A 25,709-nucleotide genomic window follows, 5' to 3' on the forward strand; every position below is an offset into this window, starting at 1 on the left:
ATTCACCGGAGGCATTATGTTTTCAGGTTGTCCGTCCGCCCGTCCTTCTGTCCATCCGGGCTAAACCTAGTCTTTCTCAGCAACCATACGTTTGAGACGAAACTTTCAGGGTAGGAGTGACACCCATGCAGAATGTTTTATGATAATTGTGACGTCACAGGTCACGTGGTATGGCAGCCATCTTGGATTAAAAGCAAATAATTAAAATTCTATTTCTCGGAAACCGCCGAACATTTCTTGGAAATCTTACATTTCTCGGAAATCTCAATCGGACCAACAGTTGCCGAGAAAATTCATTTAAAACAAATAAACCCGCAAAAGCCACACGGAATGTGGTGCAAGAAGAAAAATAAATAAAACAAAAACAATAAGTTTCCCAGCCTGGAAGGCTTGGAACCCTAATAATGAGAAGTAAAATAATAATAATAAGAAGAACTCCCTCACAAAGAACTTCATCGCAGGAGGAAGGCAATTGGGCTCATCTCACCTGCACAATGGTTGCTAACTTATGGAAGTTTGCCAGTGCTCGATCCTTTTTTAAATGGTGAACATCAAGCAAGGAAGCAGCACGTACGATTTTAAAAGTCTGATATGATTCAACCGGGGTAAAACCACCGACCTCAGACTCAATGCTTTGAAGTCTAACCATTATATCATAATCATCATTGGGTCGACTGAAATCGGATATAAAGTCCATCAAGTCTAGTGTTAATCATCTTTTACACATCTGTTTCTGACATTTCATCACAGCCTACTTATTGCCGATACGTTTCTCCATGCCTTGTGAGATTAATCTAAAGTATAATTTCCTTCTCAAATGAGTGATGTTGTTTTACAAATTAAATGTTTGAGATATTCCTAAATTTTAAACTCTAAAAGTCTATATCTGCTGGAAGAAATGAAAAAAAAATCCCATGGCATTAGCTGTAATGACTGGAATTTATTCATGCAATTTATCAGGAAATTGGAAACAAATTTATCACAAAATCATGGATAACAATGGAACTGGACTTCTTTGGGGGATGATGGCCATAATAAACAATTGATTTTTGCATTTCTCGAGTTTCATTTAAACAACATTTTTCATTTTTTGCTTTTTGCCCCAAATTTTCTATCAATTATTTGTTCATCAAAATCAAGCGAAAAGACTGGAATCCATATTCATCCAAAAGCATTTAAGCATTATGCTGTGTAATAACATGAAACAGACCAACCCCAGACTCAATTGAAAGAGGAATTTTCAAGCTGCTTTTCATCCTCCAAAATCTAATGACAAGGACTATCTCGGGAATATGCTCCGAAACTGTAAAATGACTCATAAGAATCAAGGAACAGGGTCATGATGTACAGCTCATAATAAGGCAATTTTATCTTTGTCAAATAGGCGAGGATCACCAATCCTTTCTTGTCGATCCTTAATGTATTAGTCTTGCAGGCAGGCGTGGCTCTCTACAAAAGTTGAGCACTTTCATTTCCAATAGTGTGTAAGGCTCACGGAGGAGCTTGAACATTGCATTCAGCACATTAACATCAAGACACAGCAGAGAGCAAAGAAGTCAATGAGCAGGCAGTGTGTGCTTCAATGTTGTCTGGGCATTTAGGAAAGAACAAGCAGAACCATTTTGAGTGCATAGCATTTGTGTGGCCACTCTTTTCAACCCAATTATATTTTTTTAAAAGACGAATAAAAAATGGTATATAATTTTTTTTTATAAAACCCTAAAAAATCTCCACAACTGAGTCTCTTACACATTCATTCACTTGTTATTTAACTACTCATAACAAAATTCATTGTTAATTACAGAACAAATTGTTTACTTATTTATATTCAAAGCTTTTTAAAATGACATCAAATGCTTCATCTCCCTTTACTGTCCTTTCCAAACACCTCACACCCAAACAGCTTCTTCTTCCTACCTCTGCTGTTCCCTTTCTGATTCACTTGCAAACCTGTGCTCCATGACCTGTCGTCTCAATCCAAAAGTGCCAATTTCATGTGTGCGTTCACCCACACATATCTGTCTTTGTTTGGCTAAACTTGGTATCCAGAAGGGCAACTCAACCCATGGCAATGAACGCTCTCATGTCTGTATCCCACACATCATGTCTCTCCACACTGTTACCTGCCACCCAAATCCCCACTCCTGCCACCCATTCCTCACTGTCCAGGCAAATCCCTCCATGGTCACTGGAATACTTTTGTTCGAACAATCCTCTCCTCAACTCAAATGTTCGTTGGTGTGGTTTACTGTCCACCAAATCAAGATAACTCATTCCTCTAAAATGGATCAACTCGTAACCATGCATACCAACTCTCTGTTCCTTATATGCAACAGTTTCAACTGCCACTATAGCCGCTGTCTGGGTGTCAGCTCTGCAACAATCGACCATAGCATCGCAGCTTAAACTTCGACTCCTCCAACTCAATCTGTGAAGCAATAATGGTCATTGAAAAAGATAATATATCTTTATTTTTCCAGGTATATAATCATAATCATAATATTTCCTGCCTTGCCAGTACACATTGGCAAATAATGGCTGGGCACTTTTTTGCAGAAATTTGTAAAACTAGCACATAATTGAGCTAGGATAAGTATCCGTCTTCAACATTTCCTGGCCAGTCAGTCATTAGGGGAAGCAGACAAGACAGTTAAAAAGTGAATGTGCTACCTTCACACCATCATGGTGGACAAGAAAACATATTAACAGTTGGTTCAAAGTGTTTGGCATTCAGTAGTGTTGCGAGATAAAAGCCTTTATATTGTTGGTTAGAAGCCCTGTTACTACAGCCTACCATAGCTGGGATATTGCAATTGATAATGGACTTACCACAGAAGGTCGGTTTTTCGCAATTTCCTTTTTATGGTTTTAATGACAACTGTAAGCTTTTCATTGAAAACTTTAAGTAAAGAAAGATTGTGGGTAATGATGGAGGAGGGTTGTGGGTAAGGATTGGTGGTACAGGAAGGCGGTTCCACAGATGGGAGAAGTGAGAAACAAGAGTTAAGGTGTGCAATCAGCCTTGATTTGAGAAGTTTAACCTGGAATAGGTTACTGCAAGGATGCACACATCTTGGAGTTGCTGGGAGTCAGAGGGCTCATCCTGGAGTCAGAGGGCTGAGGGAGATGAGGGAGAATCGCATAACCGAAGAAGAGGTAGAAAAAAAATAGAGTCCATTAACCTGTTTGTGATGCATATCAGAGGTCATCAACCTGTCTGCGACTATTGTCCTCCTATGAAGTGACAACTTTGTGAAAGAAGCAAATGCCGAAAAATTGTCAAATTCCCCCTTTTAAAACTTTTCTTAACAGAAGACAGATCAGTCGACCAACATACTTTGAAACAAAAATGCAAGGAGGTTGCTGATTGGCTGAGAGGATATAATATAATGGGCTAAATGGGAGTAAATATATCTAATTTTGGAGCCAAAGTTTTTTTTTTTTTTCATAGATGCTAAAATGGGGTAATGTTTTGAAATAATAAGGCACAAGCAAAAAATTTGACATTCAATTTACTGTATATTATATTATACGTGGTCAATTCAGAATGTTGAAAACCGCAATATTAATACATTTTCGAAAGCAACTCTTCATCTGAAAGTAGTGCAGAGACTTGGCTTGTATAATAGGATTGTACAGGAACTTGAAGCATCGTTTCATGAGTTTCAAAACAAACAAAGTCAGCAAATAGTTACCGCGGCAGTGTGCCATTAGCTGGACGGATGGTTATGAGAGGAGGTCGTCCAGGGGACCCAACTAGTCCGAGCTCAGCGAAAGAAGCCTGCATTCACAAAATGTTAACAAAGTTCAGTTATCTTCAAAAGTCACACAGTTCATTGCACACAACGTGTGTAAAATGTGATCTATACTCTGCACCGAGTACCCTCTGCCAATCAACTAAAATATGCAACTCAAAAAACAAGATGCAGTGCATTTTAATTTACTCACCATGTCACTGCTATTGTACTTCTATATGTAAACAAAAAATGATAACAATTATGATCTTCCTGAAGATATCGAGAAAGATAGATAACAGATTTTGATTTATTTAGATAACAGATACAGATTAAGATTTTGGTTCAGGTCTGGATGCGGATCCGTCCTATTTGTGGGATACAAAACATAAACTGTTCAGCCTGGCAGAGGTATGCTCTCTGCCAGGTGCTGTTCTATTTCGTTATGCATTTAAAACAATTTCCAGGATACATTTAAAACAATATTTTGCAGATGAAATTGCTAGAAGAAAGTCAATCGTCACAAAATAACATCGAGATGGAGGCAGCTACGGTTGGATTGCTCATGAATAATGAAAAAACCAAACTGGTATATATTCTTAAACACTGATGCTGAGCATTCATTGAAAAAAAAAAAGAAGTCCATGGAGCTGATTGCGAAGAGTAAATTACTTGAAGATTCACAAACTCATAGATATAATCCACAGATAATTAAGCCAGCAGTAGGATAGCACAAGGCTGGTCAACATGTTAAATAATGGATAGAATATGGAATGGTACAAAACTAAATCGGAAGGAATCCAAAAAGGTTTTATAGTACAGTTGAAAATAGAATGGTAGAAAATAGAATCAGTCGAGAACATACCTCTGCCTGGTTGGCCATATCACCCAATGGTGAAGAATCACTAAAAAATTCATATAGTTGAATCCAGATCTTCACCAAGATTGAATAGAATCTTCCTTGTCACACGCACAACCTGTCCACTAAGTTTCATCCAAATCCACCCAGGATTTTTGAGATATCCTGCTATATGTTGGTTTTAACCGCATCTCCCAATGGTGAAGAATCCCTTAAAAATTATATAATTCTCATATCCGAATCCATATTCAGCTCTTCACCAAAATCGAATCGAATCGTCATTGTCAGATACACAACCAGTCCACCAAGTTTCATCCAAATCCGTCCACAACAGTTTGAGATATCCTGCTATGTATAGTTTTTGGCCCAATCTCCCAATGGTGAAGAATCACTTTTAAAAAATTCTACTAGCCGGATCCGAATCCGGATCTTCACAAAAATCTAATCATTTCGTCCTTGTCACATATGCTACATCTCTGCTAATTTTGGTCCGAATACGTCCACAACTTTGAGACATTTTGTACACAAACGGACAGACAAACAGACAGACAGGGGTGAAAACATAACCTCCATCCACCTTTGGTGGCGGAGGTAATGATTCTTTTATATGGAGCTGAAACCTGGTCCTTATGCAAAAGGCTTGAAATCAATTTGGATGGATGTTATACAAGACTTCTGATAATTGTTTTAAAAAGTATCCTGGAATTTGTTTTAAATGCATAACGAAATAGAACAGCACCTGGCAGAGAGCATACCTCTGCCAGGCTGAACAGTTTATGTTTTGTATCCCACAAATAGGACGGATCTGCATCCAGACCTGAACCACAATCTGATCGCTTGTTCTTGTCACCTAACAAACTCAACCACCAAGTCTCATCATAACTCATCCACAACATTTTGAAACAGCATGCATCGTTTTTGGGCCCATCTCTCAGGGGTGAAGAATCACTTGGAAAAATTAAAGAAAATTCTCTTATCTGGATTCAAATCTTCACCAAAATCCAATCAATTCTTCCTTGTCACACCCAACCTGTCCACCACGTTTCGTCCGAATCCTTCAACAACCTTTTGAGATATCGTGCTATATATCATTTTGGCCCCATCTCTCAATGGTGAAGAATCCCAAAGAAAACTATGGTATCAGGATCTTCACCAAAAGTGGGCAGGCGACCATGACAGACCATGCCCTGCTCATGGTCGAATATCTTTTCCACATATCTCGCTAGATTGTGAGTTGGACAGGTAAACGTGATGGTCCGTGACCTGCTCATGGTCACTTGTCTTTTCTGCATATCCCACAGGATTGAGTTGGACAGGTGACCGTAATGCGTAGGGAGGGGGTTTGAAGGCTTGAGGTAAGGAGGGGATTTATGCCTTAGGTTGGGAGGGGGATTGTGAAGGCATGGGGTTGGGGCATGAGAGCAAATATGTAACAGAGTTGGGAAGGGAGGTTGAGGCTTTGGGTGGGGAGAGGAAGGGGGTGAGAAATTGTGCTGGGTTGAGAGAGGGTTGAAGGGATTGACACCTTAGGGTTGGCAGGGGGAGGGTGAGGACTTCGAGATGTGGGAGAGGGAACAAAGATGGGACAGAAAATGAAGATTCAACGATTCACATCACTCAAGACATATGGAAAACTCACTTTCTACTTGCTAAAATAGTAACTTCAATCCGAGTCCTGGAAGCCTTGCTCATTCGCCCCTTTTTCCTTCCCAAGTATAAATGAGGCCAACAAAACTACAATGTGGCATTCAGATTCTTATTTTTTGATAAATAAGGCGTAAAACTTGTGGTCCTACAATTTTCCTATTCTTACCTGTGAAACATTATACTGATAATGGCATACGATATTTAAATTGAAGTAAGACAAAGTTAAATGTGAGTAACGATTCTTACCTGTTCCACATGTATATCTGTGTCCCCCATCACCTTTTTACCACGTAATAGTTTGGGCCTGTGACATGAGGAAAGAAGGGATGGTTAATGAGAAATACAACTTTCTAATCGTTTCCCAAAGCACCCATGTTATGATAACTTTTATCTCCTGATCCGTATCAAAGCTATTAAGTGGACATTTCTCAAAACTTCCAACTTTCTCAAACCAACAACAGTTTGACTGTCACACAAAATCCCATTTTCAATGTCATACATACCATTGTAAGAGGTCTCATTGAAAGACATTATATATGAAAAATAGGAAAGTTATCCCAACCACAAAGGCCAATGAGAGGGGAGGTCAAGGGTCAAGAGTCAAGGGGGTAGGGGGGGGAGTGTCACTGCCCTATGTACCAAAGTCGGTTGAGAGGCCCGAGCTTCTCCTGTAAAAAAAAAATTTCAACGCTACAGCGAAACCCCTCATCGGCTCTTCCTCACTTCCTCATCATCACATGATTGAAGAGTCATGGCCCGTGAACGATTATGTTATGATTTGTTTGGAATCAAACATTCCTGCATGGTTGGACAGGGCAGGTTTGACTCAAAATCTTTCACGAACCGGCTGATCAGGCCTGACATTCGACTAAGGTTAGGACACAAATTTGTGATTTGCTCAGGGCTATAGCATGCCGACTCTTCACGAAGGACACCATAGGATCTTTAACATGCACCAACTGTTGTCAGTGCTGGGGCGCCCAGTTTAACGTCCAGCGTAGGTAGGGACAGCGCACACATGGAAGAATCACCCAGTCTGAAAAACACCAGGGTGACAGTTTATAGCTTGGCCAAGATTGGAACCCCGGCTAGAAATGCAAAAGCAGCACCAACAGCGGCCGCTGACGCACAGATAGACACGAACTTCAACTTATGTAATAGATTTGTTAGTACGTACTTTATTTATTTACTTTTCGACACACGATCAGCTAAAAAGGCTGCTGCTTTGACTTTGCTTTGTTAATGAACTTGTTGCTGTTCTGTTCTAATTTAGGATCTTCATTAAATAAAGTTCTTTTAAAAAGTTACAAAAGAGAGAGAAATGGTGGGAGGGGGCAGGCGTGGTCTGCGACGTCGTTTGCCCCGGGACCTGTGCTGGATCTCGATGACCCTTCCCACTACACCCCGCCCCCCCCCCGCCCCCCCAATGACATCCACTTGTATGCCCAATCATTTGCCTTCCTCTCCCCTTCATATCTTCTCTCTCTCCCATCCCCTTTCATTATTTTATTTTAGTTAGTTCCTTGGCTCAATTAAATGTCTCTCAATCCTCCTCTCCCTTCCTCTCCTCCCACTCATGGCCCTATATGTTGTATGTGTATGGCCCCTGAGTGGGAAAAATAATAATAATAAATAAATTAATAACTTTGTGCAGTATCCTTCACAAAAGGCGGTGACCATGATCTGGTGTTCTGATGCTGTCAAAGAATATTGCATCATTTAAGCATTAGGTTGACCAGCCTTTCATGCAATTACCTTTATGTTTAAAGTCATAAATATTATGTGACTGAACCAATTTCATTGTGTAAAAATGTTGAAGTATTCAAGTGAACAAGATGCAATTAGTAGGATCATCATACCACCGATTAATTAATTAATTAATGTTTCATTTTTATGCCTCCGCCTGACAAAGTCACCAGGGGCATTATGTTTTCTGGTTGTCCGTCTGTCCGTCTGTCCGTCTGTCCGGGCTAAACCTCGTTTTTCTCAGTAACCATATGTCCGATTGAGACTAAACTTTCAGGGTAGGAGTGACACCCATGCACAATGTTTTTATGATAATTGTGACATCATAGGTCACGTGGCAGCCATCTTGGATTAAAAGCAAATAACGAAAAGATTATTTCTCGGAAACCGCTGAATGGAAAAATTTGAAACTTGGCACATTGTCAAGTACTCCCATTGGGTAACAAAAGCATGATAATGATGACATCATAGGGCAAGTGGTATACCAGGCAAAAATGTTTTCATCGAATTGCTTGTCCTAAAAATCTGAAATTGCATGCACATGATCTATGACCCATTTGTATTGAAATATTAAATTTATGACATCATAAGTTACATGGTTTGGCAGCCATATTGAATTGAAGAAAAATATTAAATAATTATGTGGTGAAAATGGATCAAAGTTGAACCCAGGTGTGATGCTCACTTAAACCACTGCGCGGTGTCTATAAGACCTCGGGACGTCCGCGACTCGAGGCCACTCCTGCGACTTTATACAATGACATGTAGAATTGAATGGTACGTACCCACTTATATTCTAGGCTTGCTTGCATTGACTGATATATCCAATCTTTCTCATATGATGCCTTGATCCTGACATATATATTGCATGGTGTATTTTACAGGATGATGTCACGATCTTATTGAAATTAAACCTATCTATGGGACGAGTTGTGGATTTGGATGATTTTCACAACAAATTATATCTCTGAAACCGCTCACCCTATCGATGTGAAATTTTACAAATATCATCTAACAGCATGGAATATCATGTGCATGGAAGAAGTTTCGGGAACTGAGTGGCATGCTGACGAGGAGGGGAGTGTCGTTGAAGCTGAAGGGAAAGGTGTATGCTGGATGTGTGAGAAGTGTTTTGATTTATGGGAGCGAGACATGGGTAATGAACGTAGAGCAGCAACGAAGGCTGGAAAGGGTGGAAAGGGTGGAAATGCGAATGGTTCGGTGGATGTGCGGAGTATCGTTGAGAGAGAGGAAGACAAATGATGAATTGTGAAAGATGATGGGAATAGATCCTGTGATGGATGCTGTGAAGAGGAACAGGTTGAGATGGTTTGGTCATGTGTTGAGGAAGGATGAAAGTGACAGGTTGAGAAGAGTGATGGAAATGAATGTAGAAGGAAGTAGAGGACAGGGAAGACCGAGAAAGACTTGGCTAAAGATGGTGGAAGAAGAAATGCGGGCAAGGGGGTTAACAAGGAGAGATGCAGAAAATAGGGCAAGATGGAGAACATTATCATGGGGACCGCAAGGCTAACCTCCGCTCTTGCAGTGAAAATGGCCTTTAAATGCCTGTTGTTGTTGTTGTTATTGTTGTTATCTAACAGCACTGTGGCATATAGTTTGAAAATGATGTCATAGGTCACGTGGTTTGACAGCCATCTTGGATAGAAAAAACGAACCTTATCCGATCAACACAAAACTTCACAAACGTGATCCTTTACTCATACATATGCAGAGCGATGGCACCTACCCGTTGTGGGACTATCCGGAGGCATATTGGTGACACAGGCGCATTGTTCTAGTAATCTAGTTAGTTGCATGCTTGAACATCTACAGGTAAAGGCAAAATAAAGCAAGCATGTCTTGGTAATATACACAGTTTACAATCGAAAGCAATGATTGGTTTATTTAATGAAAAATGGTGCAACTAAATTTAAAATGAATCCTCACGGATTTATATACTGCATATGCATCATCCTCAAAATTGACAAAGGTACAACATAAAATATATATACAGACATGGCATTTAATATGGAATATTTCTTTTTTCTTTACTTGGGTTTACTTTCTGAACTCGGTATATCAATCTGGTGAGTTTCTTTTACGCTTCGGTGATTTCTTTGTTAAAAGAACCATGTCACTGATTGTCTGTCGCAGCAAGAAGTCAACAACAGGATTATATCACAGGTGGCGTGACAAAATGTACGGACAGGTACATTTGACGATTGGCTTCACAATCGGGTATATAAGGGTTGTTGCGTTCTGTATTAGTGGAAAACAACTGCTGCACGTCTGCAAAAGTTATTGCCGCTTCCCCTGGAGATGGTCCGTCAACTCGACAATGCTGTTTGTTATTTAGTGGTGGCTTTACGAAATTCCGGCATGAAACAGCATGCTATTGCTTGGCAGTATGGCATCACTCAAGGTCAGGTGTCAAAGATCCTGAAACGAAATGCTCAGAGGGGTGTCCCTACTCCAATACCGAGGCCAGGACGTCCCCGCAGAACCACAAGGAGGGATGATCGCCAGCTGCACCGGTTAGTCCGCAATGGCAGTACCAAGTCAGCTAATCGGCTTCGGGCTGAGTGGCAGCAACTGACAAATGTGCCTGTATCCAGAAGGCTAGTCAACCAACGACTGGTTCAGGCAGGCTATCGTGCCAGGCGTCCCCTGAGAAAGCCATGTCTGACCAGACAACACCACCAGCGCCGATTGCAGTGGCCCAGGGATTACCGTCAATGGCAGCCAGGACACTGGAATCACGTGATCTTCAGTGACGAGTCTAGATTTTTGGTCTATCGTCAAGATGGCCGCGTCCGAGTGCACAGACAAGTGCATGAAGCCGACAACGAAGATTGTATAGTGCCAAGAGTCCAAGCTGGAGGTGGTGGGGTGACCATTTGGGCTGCTTTTCATGCAGGGGGCAAAACTGATCTGGTTGTTCTGAATGGAAAGCTGAACCAGTTCAAGCACAGGGCCATTCTGGAAGAAACATTGCTTCCATTTGTTCGTGCAGCCTTTCGAGGAAACTTTGTCTTCCAAGATGACAATGCACGGCCTCATCGTGCTCGCATGATCCAACACTTTCTTGCTGACCATGGTGTAGAGCATATTTAGTGGCCTGTCATGTCCCCGGATATGAATCTGATAGAGAACTTGTGGGCAGAATTAACGCGTCAAATCGACAACTTGGACCAGCAGCCTGCCTCTGTGCGTGAATTGCAGCAGGCTATTGTAACTGCATGGCAAGCGATTCCTGTCCAAACCTTGGCAAATCTCGTGAACAGCATGCCTCAACGTGTACGTGCTCTCCTGAATGCTCGTGGGGGTTACACGAAGTACTGAACTGTAATTTTGCTGTCCGTAATCCCAGTCGTAATTTAACTTTTGTTTTTGTTAAAAAAAAATTGGGCTAATGTGCAAAATAAAGAGATACTTCTGGAAAACGCACAGAAGTTTAACACAGTACTGTCTGTGAATTGAGTTCGATATCAATTTACATCACTTTCAAGGATCAATTTATTTGCTTCGAAATGTCAAATGTGGTTTTTGTTTCTTTTAAAGGTCACATTAACAAAATCTAGAATAATTTCAACATAATTCCAATGAACTTTTGGTTCTAAGTCATCTTGAAAAGTCAGTTCACCCCCACAAAACAAATATTCCATATTAAATGCCAAGTCTGTATATTGCATTGTTTTGTATAAAGAGGTCAAGGCTCATGAAAGAGCTTACTTATTTATTCATATGTAGCCTGTGGCTGCTTGGCTGCATTGTTTTCTGGAGGCACGGCTGGCTGGTACCCATTTTACCAACCACGGAAGGATAACAGGCTGAGTGGACCCACCTGGTGTTAATTCAACAGCACAACAGGGGCTTGAACTCAAGAGCCCAGAATCTTCAGCCAACACCAGTCCAGGCTTATGAAAGAGCTGAACAAAGGACAATAAACTACCAACAATACAAAAGGAAACGGGGAAACCTGAAAAAGTATTGCCCCAAGAAGTGATTTTATCCAAAAAAGAGCAGATTTGTGGCATTAAATTTCTTCACATGAATTATAGGTGTTAAATTTAGCAGAGAATGAGATTATCAGTGAAGGAGTAAAGGTGGCTTTCCACAAAAGCAGACAGTGCCTTCAGAAAGTATTCACACACCTTTACTTTTTTCACATTTTGTTGTGTTACAGCCTGAATTCAAAATTGATTCGATTAAAAAAAAAATTGTCACTGATCTACACATAATATCAAAAGTAGAAAAAACTAGAACTGTCACTTTACAACTGCTGGCAGTGATGACCTGTTTCCTCCACCTTCCCACTTTCATACAACCCTGCTTTTGATACAACCCCACTTTCATTGGACATGCTTTGATACAACTCCCCTTGGACACAACCCCGATACACACACACACACACACACACACACACACACACACACACACACACACACACACACACACACACACACACACACACACACACACACACACACACACACACACACACACACACACACACACACACACACACACACACACACACACAACCCCGCTTTCACATTATTATTATTATTTTTCCCCATCACTTTATCCCTTGATGATGCTCAATAAATTTCAACCTGATTGGATGAAGTTTCGTACTGGTCGAATTATGACATCATAATGGAGGCACCTATGAAATCATCATTCACATGGGTTATTCTCCATGGAGAGTTCTTTACAATGAGACATGTCAATCTTTTCTACGCAGCACATTTTGAGAAAAAGATATGCAAAGTTTTTCGGTTTTTCCAAGATGGCGGCCGTTCCATGTGACCTGTGACGTCATAATTACCTTAAAATATTATACATTCCCATGCACACCTATGGTGAAAATTTCCTGTCAATCCGTGCAATGACTGCAGAAAAAGCGATTTTTATAGAAAATAAACCTGAAAATCAGAGCCAGAATCATTGATATGGCCTGCGAAGCTCAGGCGGAGTTTCTTCTTCTTCACCCAACGACAACTTGCAGCTTCTCCATATAAAATGCGATGTCATATTTTCGTCAAAAAAGTCGGAATTTTGCCAAATCTGTTTTGGTTGTGTTAATATACCTCAGCGATTGACAAATCTGAAATAAGAATTTTATTTGAGGTCAAAATGACCCTGTGAGGTCGCTACATACTTTTCCTGCTCGTCATGTGAAGTGTGATAAATTAATTCATTGCCCACTGTCGAATACTCTTCTTCTTCACGCAATAACAACTTCTAGCTTCCAGACCGTACATCCAATCATCTTGAAATTTTGCAAACTTGTTACATTTCATTACTTCTACTATACTATAAAGTTTCACGTCGATAAATGAAGCGGTTCAACAGATATAATTTTTTTTAAATATTTTCGTTAAATTATTTATCTCTACCAAACCACGTGACCTATCGCAAATTCCAAAAAGTCATTTTGGCACATTGATATGGTGAAGACATCTGTGAAGTTTACCCTCTATAGGCTCAAAAATGAGGGAGGAGCTAGGTTTGAAAGGTTTATGCTTAAAAACGTCATAATTCCGAAACCATGCGACGCATGACATCATGCTCGGTGACTTTTTTGTTCGTCATGGGTATGCAATTCTGCTTGCAAAGGTTGGCCTCAATCTGTTCAGTCGTTTTGGAAAAAATGGGATTTTTGTGGTTTTTCAGGCTTTTCACTCCAAACGCCGAACCACGTGACCTACAACGTCATTATAATTTTATTTCTGCATCAATTTATACCGAGAAGATGCTCAAGAAATTTCATTCTGATCGGATAAAGTTTCTTACTTGTCGAATTATGACGTCATAACGGTGGCACCTATGGCATCATCATTCACATATGTTATTCCGCATGGAGAGTTCTTTTCAATGAGACCTGTCTCAATTTTTTCTGTGCAGCGGTTTTGGAGATATAGAGGTGCAAAGTTTTTCGGTTTTTCCAAGATTTTTTTTTGTATACAAGATCGAGGCTCGTGAAAGAGCAAACATTAATCACACAAAAAGACAAACCGACACACAAAACACAAAAAACAAGGGGAGCGGCAGACAAGATGGGGAGAGAGGGGGGAGGACACAAAAGAGAGGGGGAAGAAGGGGAAGGACACAAACACAACATTTGAGAGCAGGGACATCGGGAGGACTTGGGGGGAGGTGGGAGAGGATTAAAACATATGAACACTGCAAGGACTCTGGGGTGAATTACCGGGGGTAGAAAAGATCAAGGTTTTCGATGGGGGAAGATAAGAGATGGTGGTGAACAGCTGTTTTAAAGACCTGGAGGGAGGAGTGGGATTGAAGGGAGTGGGGGAGTTTGTTCCAGAGGCGGGAGAAAAGGGGAATGAAAGAGTGAAGGTGAGCAGAGAGCCTAGACTTTGGCAGTTTAACCATAAGAGGGTTGCAGGCAGATCTTGTGCGACCTGAAGGAATATTGGGGGGACAGAGCACAGAGAGAGCTGGGGGAGCAAGGCCGGAGAGGAGTCGGTAGAAGACAGAAAGACCACCTACCTGCCTGCGGTGAGTGAGTGAAAGGCCCTCAGAGATAGCTTCATCGCGGGAGATTCCAATGATTCTGAAAGCTTTGGATTCAACAGCGTGAAGCCGAGCCAGGTGTGAGGCAGGAGCACCAGCCCAGAGGGGGGAACAGTATTCCATTGAGCTGCGGATGAAAGCCTTGTATGTGGTGAGGAGCTCAGGTGTGCCAAGGAAGGACTTCGCACGACGGAGGATGCCCAGTCGGCGACTGGCTTTGGAGGCCAGCTTGGAAATGTGGTTTTCCCAAGAAAGATCATGGCAGATAGTGAGACCCAAAAGCTTGAGCGACAGAACTTCTTGGAGAGGATTGTTGAGAAAGTAGATGGGAGGGTTGTCCAGTCGGTCCTTTCGGAGAGACATTGTAAGAATGTGAGATTTGTCAGGATTGAAAGACATGTTCCACTTGTTTGACCAGTCTGTGATTTTGTCCAGGTCTGCAGAGAGTGAGGAAGCTGCAGACTGCCGATCTGAGGGATGAGGAATGGAGCGACAGAGAGTAGAGTCGTCAGCAAAGAGATAGAGAGGATTTTCAAGAGAGTCAGAGAGATCATTGATGAAGACCAGAAAAAGCACAGGGCCCAGAACACTACCTTGGGGAACTCCAGCCTGAACAGGAAGAGGAGATGAGAGAAACCCATTCAGGGCCACACGTTGACTACGACCAGAGAGGAAGTCCGCCAGCCATGCATGGAGATTTCCATGGATACCAAAGGAGGAGAGTTTGGAGAGCAGAGCAGGGTGCCAGACCGTATCGAAGGCACGTGAAATGTCAAGGGAGACAGCTCTAATTTCCTGTTTGGCGTTGAGGACCTCCATCCATTGTTGAGAAAGCAGAAGCAGCATGTCCAGAGTAGAGTGACCAGGTCTGAAACCAAATTGATGATCAGAGATCAAGCCATTGGAGAAGAGGAAAGATTTAATATCTGAAGCAATGATGGATTCCATGACTTTGCTGATAATTGGGAGAAGGCTGATTGGTCTGTAGTTGCTGGGATCTGTTTTTGCACCTTTTTTGTGCAAAGCGGTGATGTTGGCTGATTTCCAAGCAGATGGCAGATGACCTTGAGCAAAAGAGAGGGTGAAGAGAACAGAAAGAGGGAGTGAAAGAGCAGAAGAACATGATTTTAGGACCCGTGGGCTGATGCCGTCAGGACCAGTTGCAGAATCAGAGTCGAGGGTTGACAGAAACTTTTCCACCTTGTCAGGAGGAAAGGACACAGAGTCCAGGATGGCGCCAATACGTGACATATGACGTCATAATAATCATTAAAATCTTCTACAGGAGGAGCCGCTCCTATGGTGAAAATTTCGTGTCAATCGGACCAAGAATTGCATAGAAAAAGAAATTCATACTGATTGAATCAAGTGTTGTACTTGTCAAATTATGACGTCATAATTAAGGTGCCGATGACATTATCATTAACACATCTTATTCCCCAAGCGGAGCACTTGACAATGAGCCATGCTTCAATTTTTTTCCATGGAGCGATTTCGGAGATAGAGGTGCAACTTTTTTTTCGATTTTTCCAATATGGCGCCTGTACCACGTGACCTATGACGTCATAATTATCATTATAAAAATTCCAAAGGAGGAGCCGCTCATATTCTGAACATTTCGTGCCAATCGGACTAACAGTTGCAGAGGAATTTTTTTTTTTCCATACTGATCAGATCAAGTACTTGTCGCATTATGGCGTAATAATTAAGGCACCGATGACATCATCATCAACATATCTGATTCCCCATGGAGTACTTGACAATGAGCCATGTTTACATTTTTTCGGTTGAGCGGTTTGGGAGATGGAGGTGTAACGTTTTTCCAAGATGGCATCCGTACCACGTGATCTGTGACATCATAATTATGAATAAAGAATTTCTACAGGCCAATTTCTACATTTCTACAGAATTCCTACAGGTTACAAAAAGAGGGAGGAGAGGGTTACAAAGAAGCTCCTATGGTAAAATTGTGTCAATCGGACCAATGGTTGCCGAGAAAATGAAATTTTAAAAATGCAGACACGGCACACGTACGAACACGATTGCTTAACCCAGCATTTCGCTTCGCGAGCGCAGGGTAAAAATACATGTAAGTAAGAGACATTGAATGCTGGTGGTTGTTTGTGTGCAGCCTGTGGCTGCTTGGCTGCATCATTGTCTGGGGATGCAGCTGGGCATCTGACACAATGCCCCCCATTACCATTCAGCTTGTACTTATTTTGCTGACCTCGGAAGGATGACAGGTTGAGCCAACACACATGGTGTTAATTAAACGGCATACTAGGGGCTCAAACTCAGTAGGGGCTCAAACTCAGGGCCCTAAGATGTCACGCCAGCGACCTTAACCATCAAGCCAACATCAAGCGAATATTGAATGCTTATATCAGACAGATAAAAGGCAAGCACAGGTGAGCAGTATGACAGATTTTATAGAATGCATTAAAAATGTCCACGGATGGAGATGGCCATGAACTCCTGTTTATAGGTTAGGGAAACGATCATTTGCTGGATCAGCAACAACAGCATGATCAGAGTAGAGTGGCCAGGGAGAAACCCGAATTAATTTTTGATGATGATATAATTTGAAAACAAGTATGAATTTTAGGGCACGATGAGGTAAATTGGAACAAAATCAAAATAAAAGTCATATAAAACTATTATTATTCAATGCGTATCAAATTCTTAAATGAGATTTGTCATCTGTAATCGCTGCCAAAGGCGCTTCCACAAAGTATTGACTCAGGAGGTTGAAAACTTAGGTAAATGAGATATTTCTGCATTTCATTTTTAATTATTGTGTAAAATTTCCTTTAAAAATAACCCCACTTTGACATTACGGGGTATTAGATCAGGTGATGGATCAGTGACAAAAATTTAAATTTAATCCATTTTAAATTCAGGTTGTAACACAACAAAATGTGAAAAGGTCAAGGGGTGTGAATACTTTCTGATGGCACTGTATTTCCTTCGTCAAACATTTATAATCTTCTTCACTCTTTTGCCACTTTTTGCAAGCTTGCTTCTCCTGTTTAAGCACTTATTGGACTCTAATATTCCACCACTATGTTTCTACCACCATCAAATTACATATTTAGGAGTTACGAAGAAGCTCACAGAATGGGAAGCTCACATTGTCCAGAAAACGGTCACATTTTTACCACCGCCACCAAAGGTGGATATAGGTTATGTTTTCACCCCTATCTGTCCGTTCGTTTGTCCCTTTGTCTGTAAACAAGATATCTCAAAACGTTGGGGACGTATTCGGAATCAATTTGGCAGAGATGTAGGGTATGTGATAAGGACGAAATGATTCGATTTTGGGGAAGATCCAGATTCGGATCCGGCTACTAGAATTTTTAAGTGAGTCTTCACCATTGAGTGCTATGGCCAACCAGGCAGAGATATGCTCTCTTCTGAGTGCCATTCTAGTTATGAAGAAGCATTAGTGATACATCTTTGCAAATGCTCATACTGGTAATGCCCATACTTCACATAATTACATCTTGAAAATAAGCAATATGCAGATACTGTTCAGCAAGAGGCTTTAAATATGCAATGAAGAGCCAATTGCACAACAAAAAACATTTTTGGCAGTTAATTATATCTTCGGTCTCCTCCATCCCCTGCTGTGTAATTCCTATCATGTGGGTGTGAGAACATAAAGCGACAGGATGCAAGCTCCCAGAAATCTTGAATAAAGTAATGCATTCCAATTAGCATGTTGGTGCAATTAGGCTGAATAAAACAAAATGACAACTTGATTATTCTAGTCTTACCAAGTACAAGCAATATAGCCTGGTGTTGGCTTAGCGGTTAGGGTGCTGTCTTGGGATCCTAGGATCCTGGGTTCGAATCCCGGTCAATCGCTGAATTAACACCAAGGGGGTTGACTCAGCCTGTCATCCTTCCGAGGTCGGCAAATTGAGTGCCAGTTCACTGGTAATTCCCTATGTGTCGCAAGAGGCGACCAACAGGGCTGTCGGCAGGAAAGGCATCCGGCCATAAAACATTGCTTCAAAAAAAGGCCAACCCCTGCTCTGTGGGGAAAAATGGCCTTTAAAGGTGGTTCTTTTCTTCTTCTACCAAGCACAAGAAATGTGATATCATGATGAAAGACAGGGTTGATACAGATAACTATGCAAATTAGCCTTCAAGGTGAAAAATGTTAGATTAGTAGAAGTTTTGGTGAAAATAATTTCTTTTGTTTTTATTTATTTCAATATATATATACAGAATCGAGGCTCGTGTAAGAGCTAACACATTGAACATGAAATCATTCACAGACACATAAAACATACAATGAAGGGAGCGGGAGACAAGAGGGGGAGAGAGGGAAGCACACAAGCACAACAGAAGAGAACAGGGACGTCGGGAGATCTGGGGAAGATGGAGGGCTGAGGGAGGAGGGAGGGGTAGACGGGATAAAGCAATTGCACACTACTTGAAATTTCAGGAAAGAAGTTGGGGATTGAAAGAGGTGGCTTTGGGGTATTTTAACGGGGGTAGAAAAGATCAAGGTTTTGGATGGGGGAAGATAAGAGATGGTGGTGAACAGCTGTTTTAAAGACCTGGAGGGAGGAGAGGGATTGAAGACAGTGTAGGAGATTGTTCCAGAGGTGGGAAAAAAAGAGGAATGAAAGAGTGAAGGTGAGCAGAGAGTCTTGATTTTGGCAGGTTCACCAGAAGTGGGTTGCTGGCAGATCTTGTGCGTCCTGCAGGAACATTTGGGGGGCAAAGCACAGACAGAGCAGGGGGAGCAAGGCCGGAGAGGAGTCAGTAGAAGACAGAAATACCACCAACCTGCCTACATTGAGAGAGAGAAAGGCCTTCAGAATCACCTTCATTGCGGGAGATTCCAATGATTCTGAAAGCTTTGGTTTCACCCACGTGAAGCCGAGCTAGGTGAGGCAGGAGCACCAGCCCAGAGGGGAGAGCAGTATTCCATTGAGCTGCGGATGAAAGCTTCCCATAAAGGACTTCGCACGACGAGGATTTTCCAGAGAATTTTCCAGATAGAGAGGATTTTCCAGAGAATCGGAGAGATCATTAATGAAGACCATAAAAAGCACAGGGCCCAGAATACTGCCTTAAGGAACTCTAGCCTGAACAGGAAGGGGGAGATGAGAGAATTCCATTCAGGGCCACACGTTGCCTGCAACCAGAGAGGAAGTCCGCAAGCCATGCGTGGAGGTTTCCATGGATACCATAGGAGGAGAGTTTGGTGAGCAGGGTGGCGTGCCAGACAGTATCGAAGGCACGTGATATGTTCAAGGGAGACAGCTGATTTCCTGTTTAGCATTGAGGACCTCCATCCATTGTTGAGACAGCAGAAACAGCATGTCCAGAGTAGAATGACCTGGTCTGAATCCAAATTGATGATCCGAGATCAAGTCATTGGAGAAGAGGAAGGATTTAATGTCAGAAGTGATGATGGATTCAATGACCTTGCTGATTATTGGGAGCAGGCTGATTGGTCTGTAGTTGCAAGGATCTGTTTTTGCACCTTTTTGTGTGAAGCGGTGATGTTGGCAAATTTCCAAGCAGATGGCAGATGACCTTGAGCAAAAGAGAGGGTGAAGAGAACAGAGACAGGGTGAGATAGAGCGGCAGAGCAGAGTTTTAGGACTAGTGGGCTGATGCCGTCTCGTCCAGTTGCAGAATCAGAGTCGAGGTTTGACAGAAACTTCTCCACCTTGTCAGGAGAGAAGGACCCAGAGTAACCAGGAGCAGCTGGGTTTGACTGGGAGATGGGAGACCAGTCCAGATGATTGATGAGTGAAATGCCAGACTCATCAACGCTGAGGAGGCTCTCAGAATGGCTACAGATATCCACTTTAACAAGCAAATGATCAGATGAACCAATTGGAGCAGAAGAAAAGAAGCAGACATATGCAGGGAAGTTAGTCATAACTAAGTCTTGAAGAGAATATGCTCCATTGACTGAGATCCGGGTCGGGAAATTGACAGATTGTGTCAGTCCCAGTTGGTCACAGAAGTCCTTTGCTGAGGTGCCGTGGCTGGTGAGAGAGGTACCCACACCCAGCCAGCTGGCATGATGACAGTTGATGTCACCACATATGAGGAAGAGAGAGTTGGGATGAGTGGATAGAAGTTGGTCCATGTTGTCAGACAGCGAGATGTAAATGGAGTCGTCACTGTTTGGAGGACGGTACAGAACACATATGAACAAAAGGTGGGAGCGGAGGGGAAGCTGTAGCCAGAGGTACTCCTGAGGGTGGGGTGGAGAGAGGGCAGTGCAAGGAGAGTGAGGAAGAGAGTTTTTGATAAAGATAGCAACCCTACCACCAGGACGAGGCTCAGGCCTATCATACCAGAGGAGGGAGTAACCAGGAAGAGATATTAAGGAATCAGAAACAACTTTAAGGAGGAAAGTTTCTGTTAAGCAGATTATGTCTGGTTTGTCAGAAGCAACCTGTATGGAGAGATCAACCAGGTTTGAGCGAAGGCCCCAGATGTTTGAGGTCCATACCGTTAAGGAAGAGGGAGGGGGAGCATCGGGTACAGGACAGGTTAGGGGAGGAGTAGGGTAAGATGAAGGGTGAGAGGGGAAGGTAGGGAGAGCTGTTGATAGAGTGTCAGAGATTGCAGAAGAGTTAGGAGAAAGGGAAGGATGAGGAGGACAAAAGCTTTGATGGTGATGGGAATAGGCACAGTGAGGGGTTGTTTGAGTGGGGAGGGGGGGGGGGCAGAGCAAAGTAGAAGATTGGAGGAGGTGGAGGTATGAGATGGAAGGGAAAGGAAGCGGGGAGGAGGCCATATTATTCTTAAAACTTTCAAGCAATAAATTTTCAAAGGAAGATTTCAAGCAAGAAAACCATATTATTCTTTAAACAAAACCAGCAAACACAATGAAAACAAGAAAAAGAGCAATCGGAGATTGCAAACCCTCGCCATGATGTATTTTCAGTGGTTTTTAAGGCTTTTGCGTTAAAACAAATATGGCGGCCGAATCACGTGACCGATGACGTCATCAAATTTTTTTCCCGAAACTAATTTATTCCAGGATTATGCTCAATAAATTTCATCTTGATCAGATGAAGTTTTGTACTTGTCGAATTATGATGTCATAATGGAGGCACCTATGACATCATCATCAACATTATTCCCCATGGAAAGTTCTTTACAATGAGCCATGTCTCAATTTTTTTTTCTATTCAGCGCTTCTGGAGATATAGAGGTGCAAAGTTTTTCGTTTTTTTCCAAGATGGCGACCAAACCACGTGACCTATGACGTCATAATTACCATTAAAAAATTATACAGGTGGAGTTGCACCTATGGTGAAATTTTCCTGTCAATCGGACCAACGGTTGCAGAGAAAATCATATTTATTCTGTGCGGACAAACAGACAAACGGACTCAAATGCAATACCCTCTCCTCTGGCGGGGGTAATAATATACACCTGGTATTTATGTTTGGCATTATGATGTTTTGGCAATACTCGGATCTGCGTGAAATCCCATTAATGTCCCGTATAGCGGTGCAGGTTTTTGATTTTGTGTGGAGTTAGATTGATCGAAGGTTCATCGAGAAGCTTGCACATCGATCATAATTATGCTGGACAAAGATTAGTTTTTTAATGCAAATTATTACAACTATCAACGGTACCCGCCCTGTGGGCGGGGCTTCAATTGGGAAGCCCAAATGAAAAGGCAAAATATCAGAAATTGAAGGCTTTTTTATTTTAAACGATTTATATAAACATCTGTTAAATCATATCACACGCAAATCATCAATATCGAAAGTTTTTTTTAATTTATTTATTTATTTATACTGAATCGAGGCTCGTGAAAGAGCTGACATTTACTTCACAAACAAATCAACCAGACAAACAAAATATATAAAAAGAGGGAGCGGAAGACAAGAGAAGGGGAAGCACACAAACACTTGAGAGCACACAACATATTTGGAGAATTTCAATAAAAAGCCACATCACTGTTCATATCGGTAAATATTATTCCATCATGTTTGGAAAAACTGGAAAAAACAATACAGCCTATTTTATTTACTCCACGGTGTCCCAGGATTACCCACCCAAAATATCTTTGCGATCGGTTCAGCCGTTTTTGCGGTACCTGGGAACAGACAGACAGACATTTGATGAATTGTAGTAAGATGGTATTGATAACTGTTGAAATACTTGTAGGACATGGGATTTGAATCTGGGTGTGGTGAGGGTATGTGGTGTGGGTGTGTGCGATAGGGGAGTGGAGGGGGGAGAGTGGGAGGGGGGAGAGTGGGAGGGGGGAGAGTGGGAGGGGGGATAGTGGGAGGGGGGAGAGTGGGAGGGGGGAGAGTGGGAGGGGGGAGAGTGGGGGGGGAGAGTGGGGGGGAGAGTGGAGGGGGGAGAGTGGGGGGGAGAGTGGAGGGGGGAGAGTGGGGGGGAGAGTGGAGGGGAGAGAGTGGGGGGGAGAGAGTGGGGGGGAGAGAGTGGGGGGGGGGAGAGAGTGGGGGGGGAGAGAGTGGGGGGGGAGAGAGTGGGGGGGGGAGTGAGTGGGGGGGGAGTGGGGGGGGAAGAGAGTGGGGGGGGAGAGAGTGGGGGTGGAGGGGTAATGGAGGGGTAATGGGGGGTGGAGGGGTAATTGAGGGGGGATGGAGGGGTAATGGAGGGGTAATGGAGGTGTAATGGAGGGGGAATGGAGGGGGAATGGAGGGGGAATGGAGGGGAGGGAGTAGGGGAGTGGAGTGGGGGAGGGGAGTGGAGGGGTTTTGAGTGGAGGGGTGAGAGTGGGTGAGAGTGGGGGAGAGTGGAGGGGGGAGAGTGGAGGGGAAGTGGAGGGGAAGTGGAGGGGGGAGAGTGGGGGGGAAGTGGAGGGGGAGAGTGGGGGGGAAGTGGAGGGGGAGAGTGGGGGGGAGTGGGGGTGAGAGTGGGGGGGAGTGGGGGGAATGGAGAGGAGTGGAGGGAAGGGAAGGGAGTAGGGGAGGGGAGTGGGAGGGAGTGGGAGAGAGTGGGAGGGAGTGGGAGAGAGTGGGAGGGAGTGGGAGAGGGGATGGTGAGGTTGTAGGTGGGATGGGGTGTGAGGCTTGTGTGGAGGAGGGGGGAAGTTGTGAGGAGTGGGGGTAGGGGAGGTGTTGTGGGGGGGAGTTGTGGGTGGGGCGTGCTGGTCTTATCCCACATCATGGATGTCTGAAGCTTTGAGATCCTAACATCGTCATAACATTATTTTGTGATTAGTGGCTTAATTTTTTCCATACGACGTTTCCATCCAAAACCCCCATCTCCTCCAAAAGCAAATAGTCACCTCATCACTCTTCCTATATGAATATCCCCCTACCTTAGTACCTGAGACACCTGCAATCTACCTCCCTTTTCCTGATCACCAGATCACCTCCTCTTCGTCGGTCCACCTGATGTGACCCAATCCTCATCAAGCCGATTATCCTCCGTTCCTCCCCCAACCACCTCAGATCTGTAGCCGACCGTCGAGTTCCTCGAAGCCACTCACCCCTAACGTTCCCGTCCCGGTTGCCCCAATCTCACCCACACTCACCAATCCTCGGGTCCAGGTTCAGCAATGACGAGAAGCCGAGCGCCATGCCCTCCCGTGCCGGCAGCGTCACCCAGCAGTCCGGCCGCAGATCGGCGCAGGGACCCGAGGAACGACGAGGCGCTGCCGGTCGAGCCAGGACTCCGGGACGACGTTGGGCTGTCGGCTTTGGGCGGCGGCTCGCCAAGAAAACCATTGGAGAGATTCGATGTGAAGCCGCTGTCCGAGAGGCGCCGGCGAAGGAAATCCATGGCGTCCGCGGCGCGTCCTTAATTTCTCTCAGGCGGGAGAGACGCAGCAGTCATGGAGAGAATGCGAGGGAAGTTATTGGCATTCACAGCATGAAGTTATTGGAGGTTGGAACACGAGGAACCCGACATGTAGATAACGGCGGAGATGGATGAGATCGTGAGGAGATCTATGTGCAGAAAAGAAAGAAGAAGAGCAAAAATTAAAGAACGTGATGCGATGCCGGATAAGAGCGATGAAGCCGAAACACCTAACGGACCAGTTCCCCCCACCCCACCACACACGCTCAATACGCAGCCCGAGCCCGCTCAAATGGACCGTGAGCGTGACGACACGCATATACTTATCATAAATTACGCCGCTTACCTATGTTTTCCGTCGCTGCGTCTTTAATGATTTCCGAGGAGATCCCGAGACTCTCTCTCGTTGGATATAATCACCTGGTAAATCTTCCGCGTGGATCGTGTCAAAATACAAACAAAAGCTAAAAATATCTCCCACATTTGTTCGATATTTCCGAATTCGCCATTTGGATTTCGTGCCACTGGCTTTCCAAAGCAAAATTGCCTGTCGTTGTTATTTGTCAGGTTTGAACAAAAGACACCAACAATGTAACTTACCGTGCGAATTAAAATGACACAGGTGGCCTGGCCGAGCAGATAAGGACGTCGGACCGACTCTGGCCAGCGATGGGTATGCTTTGACGCAATAGGCAGACAAGATCGATGGCTACGACAACATGCAATGGTATTGGTGTTAGTGCGGTTGACTTTGAGCTGTCGAGACGTGAACTTAATACCAAGTGGAGCCGTTTTCACGATCAAAACGGAGCTCTTTCGGTGAGGTGTTATGAGGTGGTGCCGCATATCGGAGCATGCCGTTCTGATTGGACTCCAGCTGCTCCGTCTGCATTGAGGTTATGGATGTTTATAAATGTCTCACGGTATGTCAAATGGAACAGGCCGTTGCGTGCTGGAAGCCAGCTCAATATTCTGCCGAGAAAACAGAGGGATGTACTTGCTGTGTATATATTGTGACGGACGTAGCCTCTGCCTCTGGATAACTCCGAGAGGACGGCGTGTCTTCGAGAGATCACGGACGCCATTTGCAACTCTCAACTCTGGCCGGATCTTTGCGCCCAATGTCGGTTTACCGTGCAGGGGAGTTAAGCGAGGCAAAGGGGACCTGTGCTGGTGGTTACGCAACAGATTTAGTAGGTCAGTGGATGTGAAAGTGGAAGGGAGGGATTGGATGTGGAAGGGAGACAAGAGGGATTGGCAAAGAAGATATGATGAGGATAGAAATAAATAGATGAGGACAGGACAGACCCCTGTACACCTCACACTTGATGATTTTTGGCTCCCAGATCCTGACTGAAGCAGGAACCTTCCTCGCTCCACTCCCCTCCTGATCCTCGTACAGC

General features: G+C 43.5%; 1 protein-coding gene across 1 annotated transcript in view; it reads right to left on the bottom strand.

The window, feature by feature from the left end:
* LOC137437247 (uncharacterized) overlaps nucleotides 1-24,570 on the bottom strand; it is a 119,566-nt gene extending 94,996 nt beyond the window's left edge. The window contains exons 1-3 of the mRNA XM_068131611.2: nucleotides 24,041-24,570; nucleotides 6,487-6,544; nucleotides 3,696-3,781 (exon numbers count right to left, since the gene is read on the bottom strand). Of these exons, the coding sequence (XP_067987712.2) occupies nucleotides 3,696-3,781; nucleotides 6,487-6,544; nucleotides 24,041-24,288 (392 nt within the window). The 5' untranslated portion in view covers nucleotides 24,289-24,570. The remainder of the gene's footprint in view (nucleotides 1-3,695; nucleotides 3,782-6,486; nucleotides 6,545-24,040) is intronic.
* Nucleotides 24,571-25,709: the final 1,139 nt, after the last annotated feature.

Source organism: Myxine glutinosa, chromosome 12 (genome assembly GCF_964187855.1).
Source record: "Myxine glutinosa chromosome 12, kmMyxGlut1.1, whole genome shotgun sequence".
Taxonomy (NCBI): Eukaryota; Metazoa; Chordata; class Myxini; order Myxiniformes; family Myxinidae; genus Myxine; species Myxine glutinosa.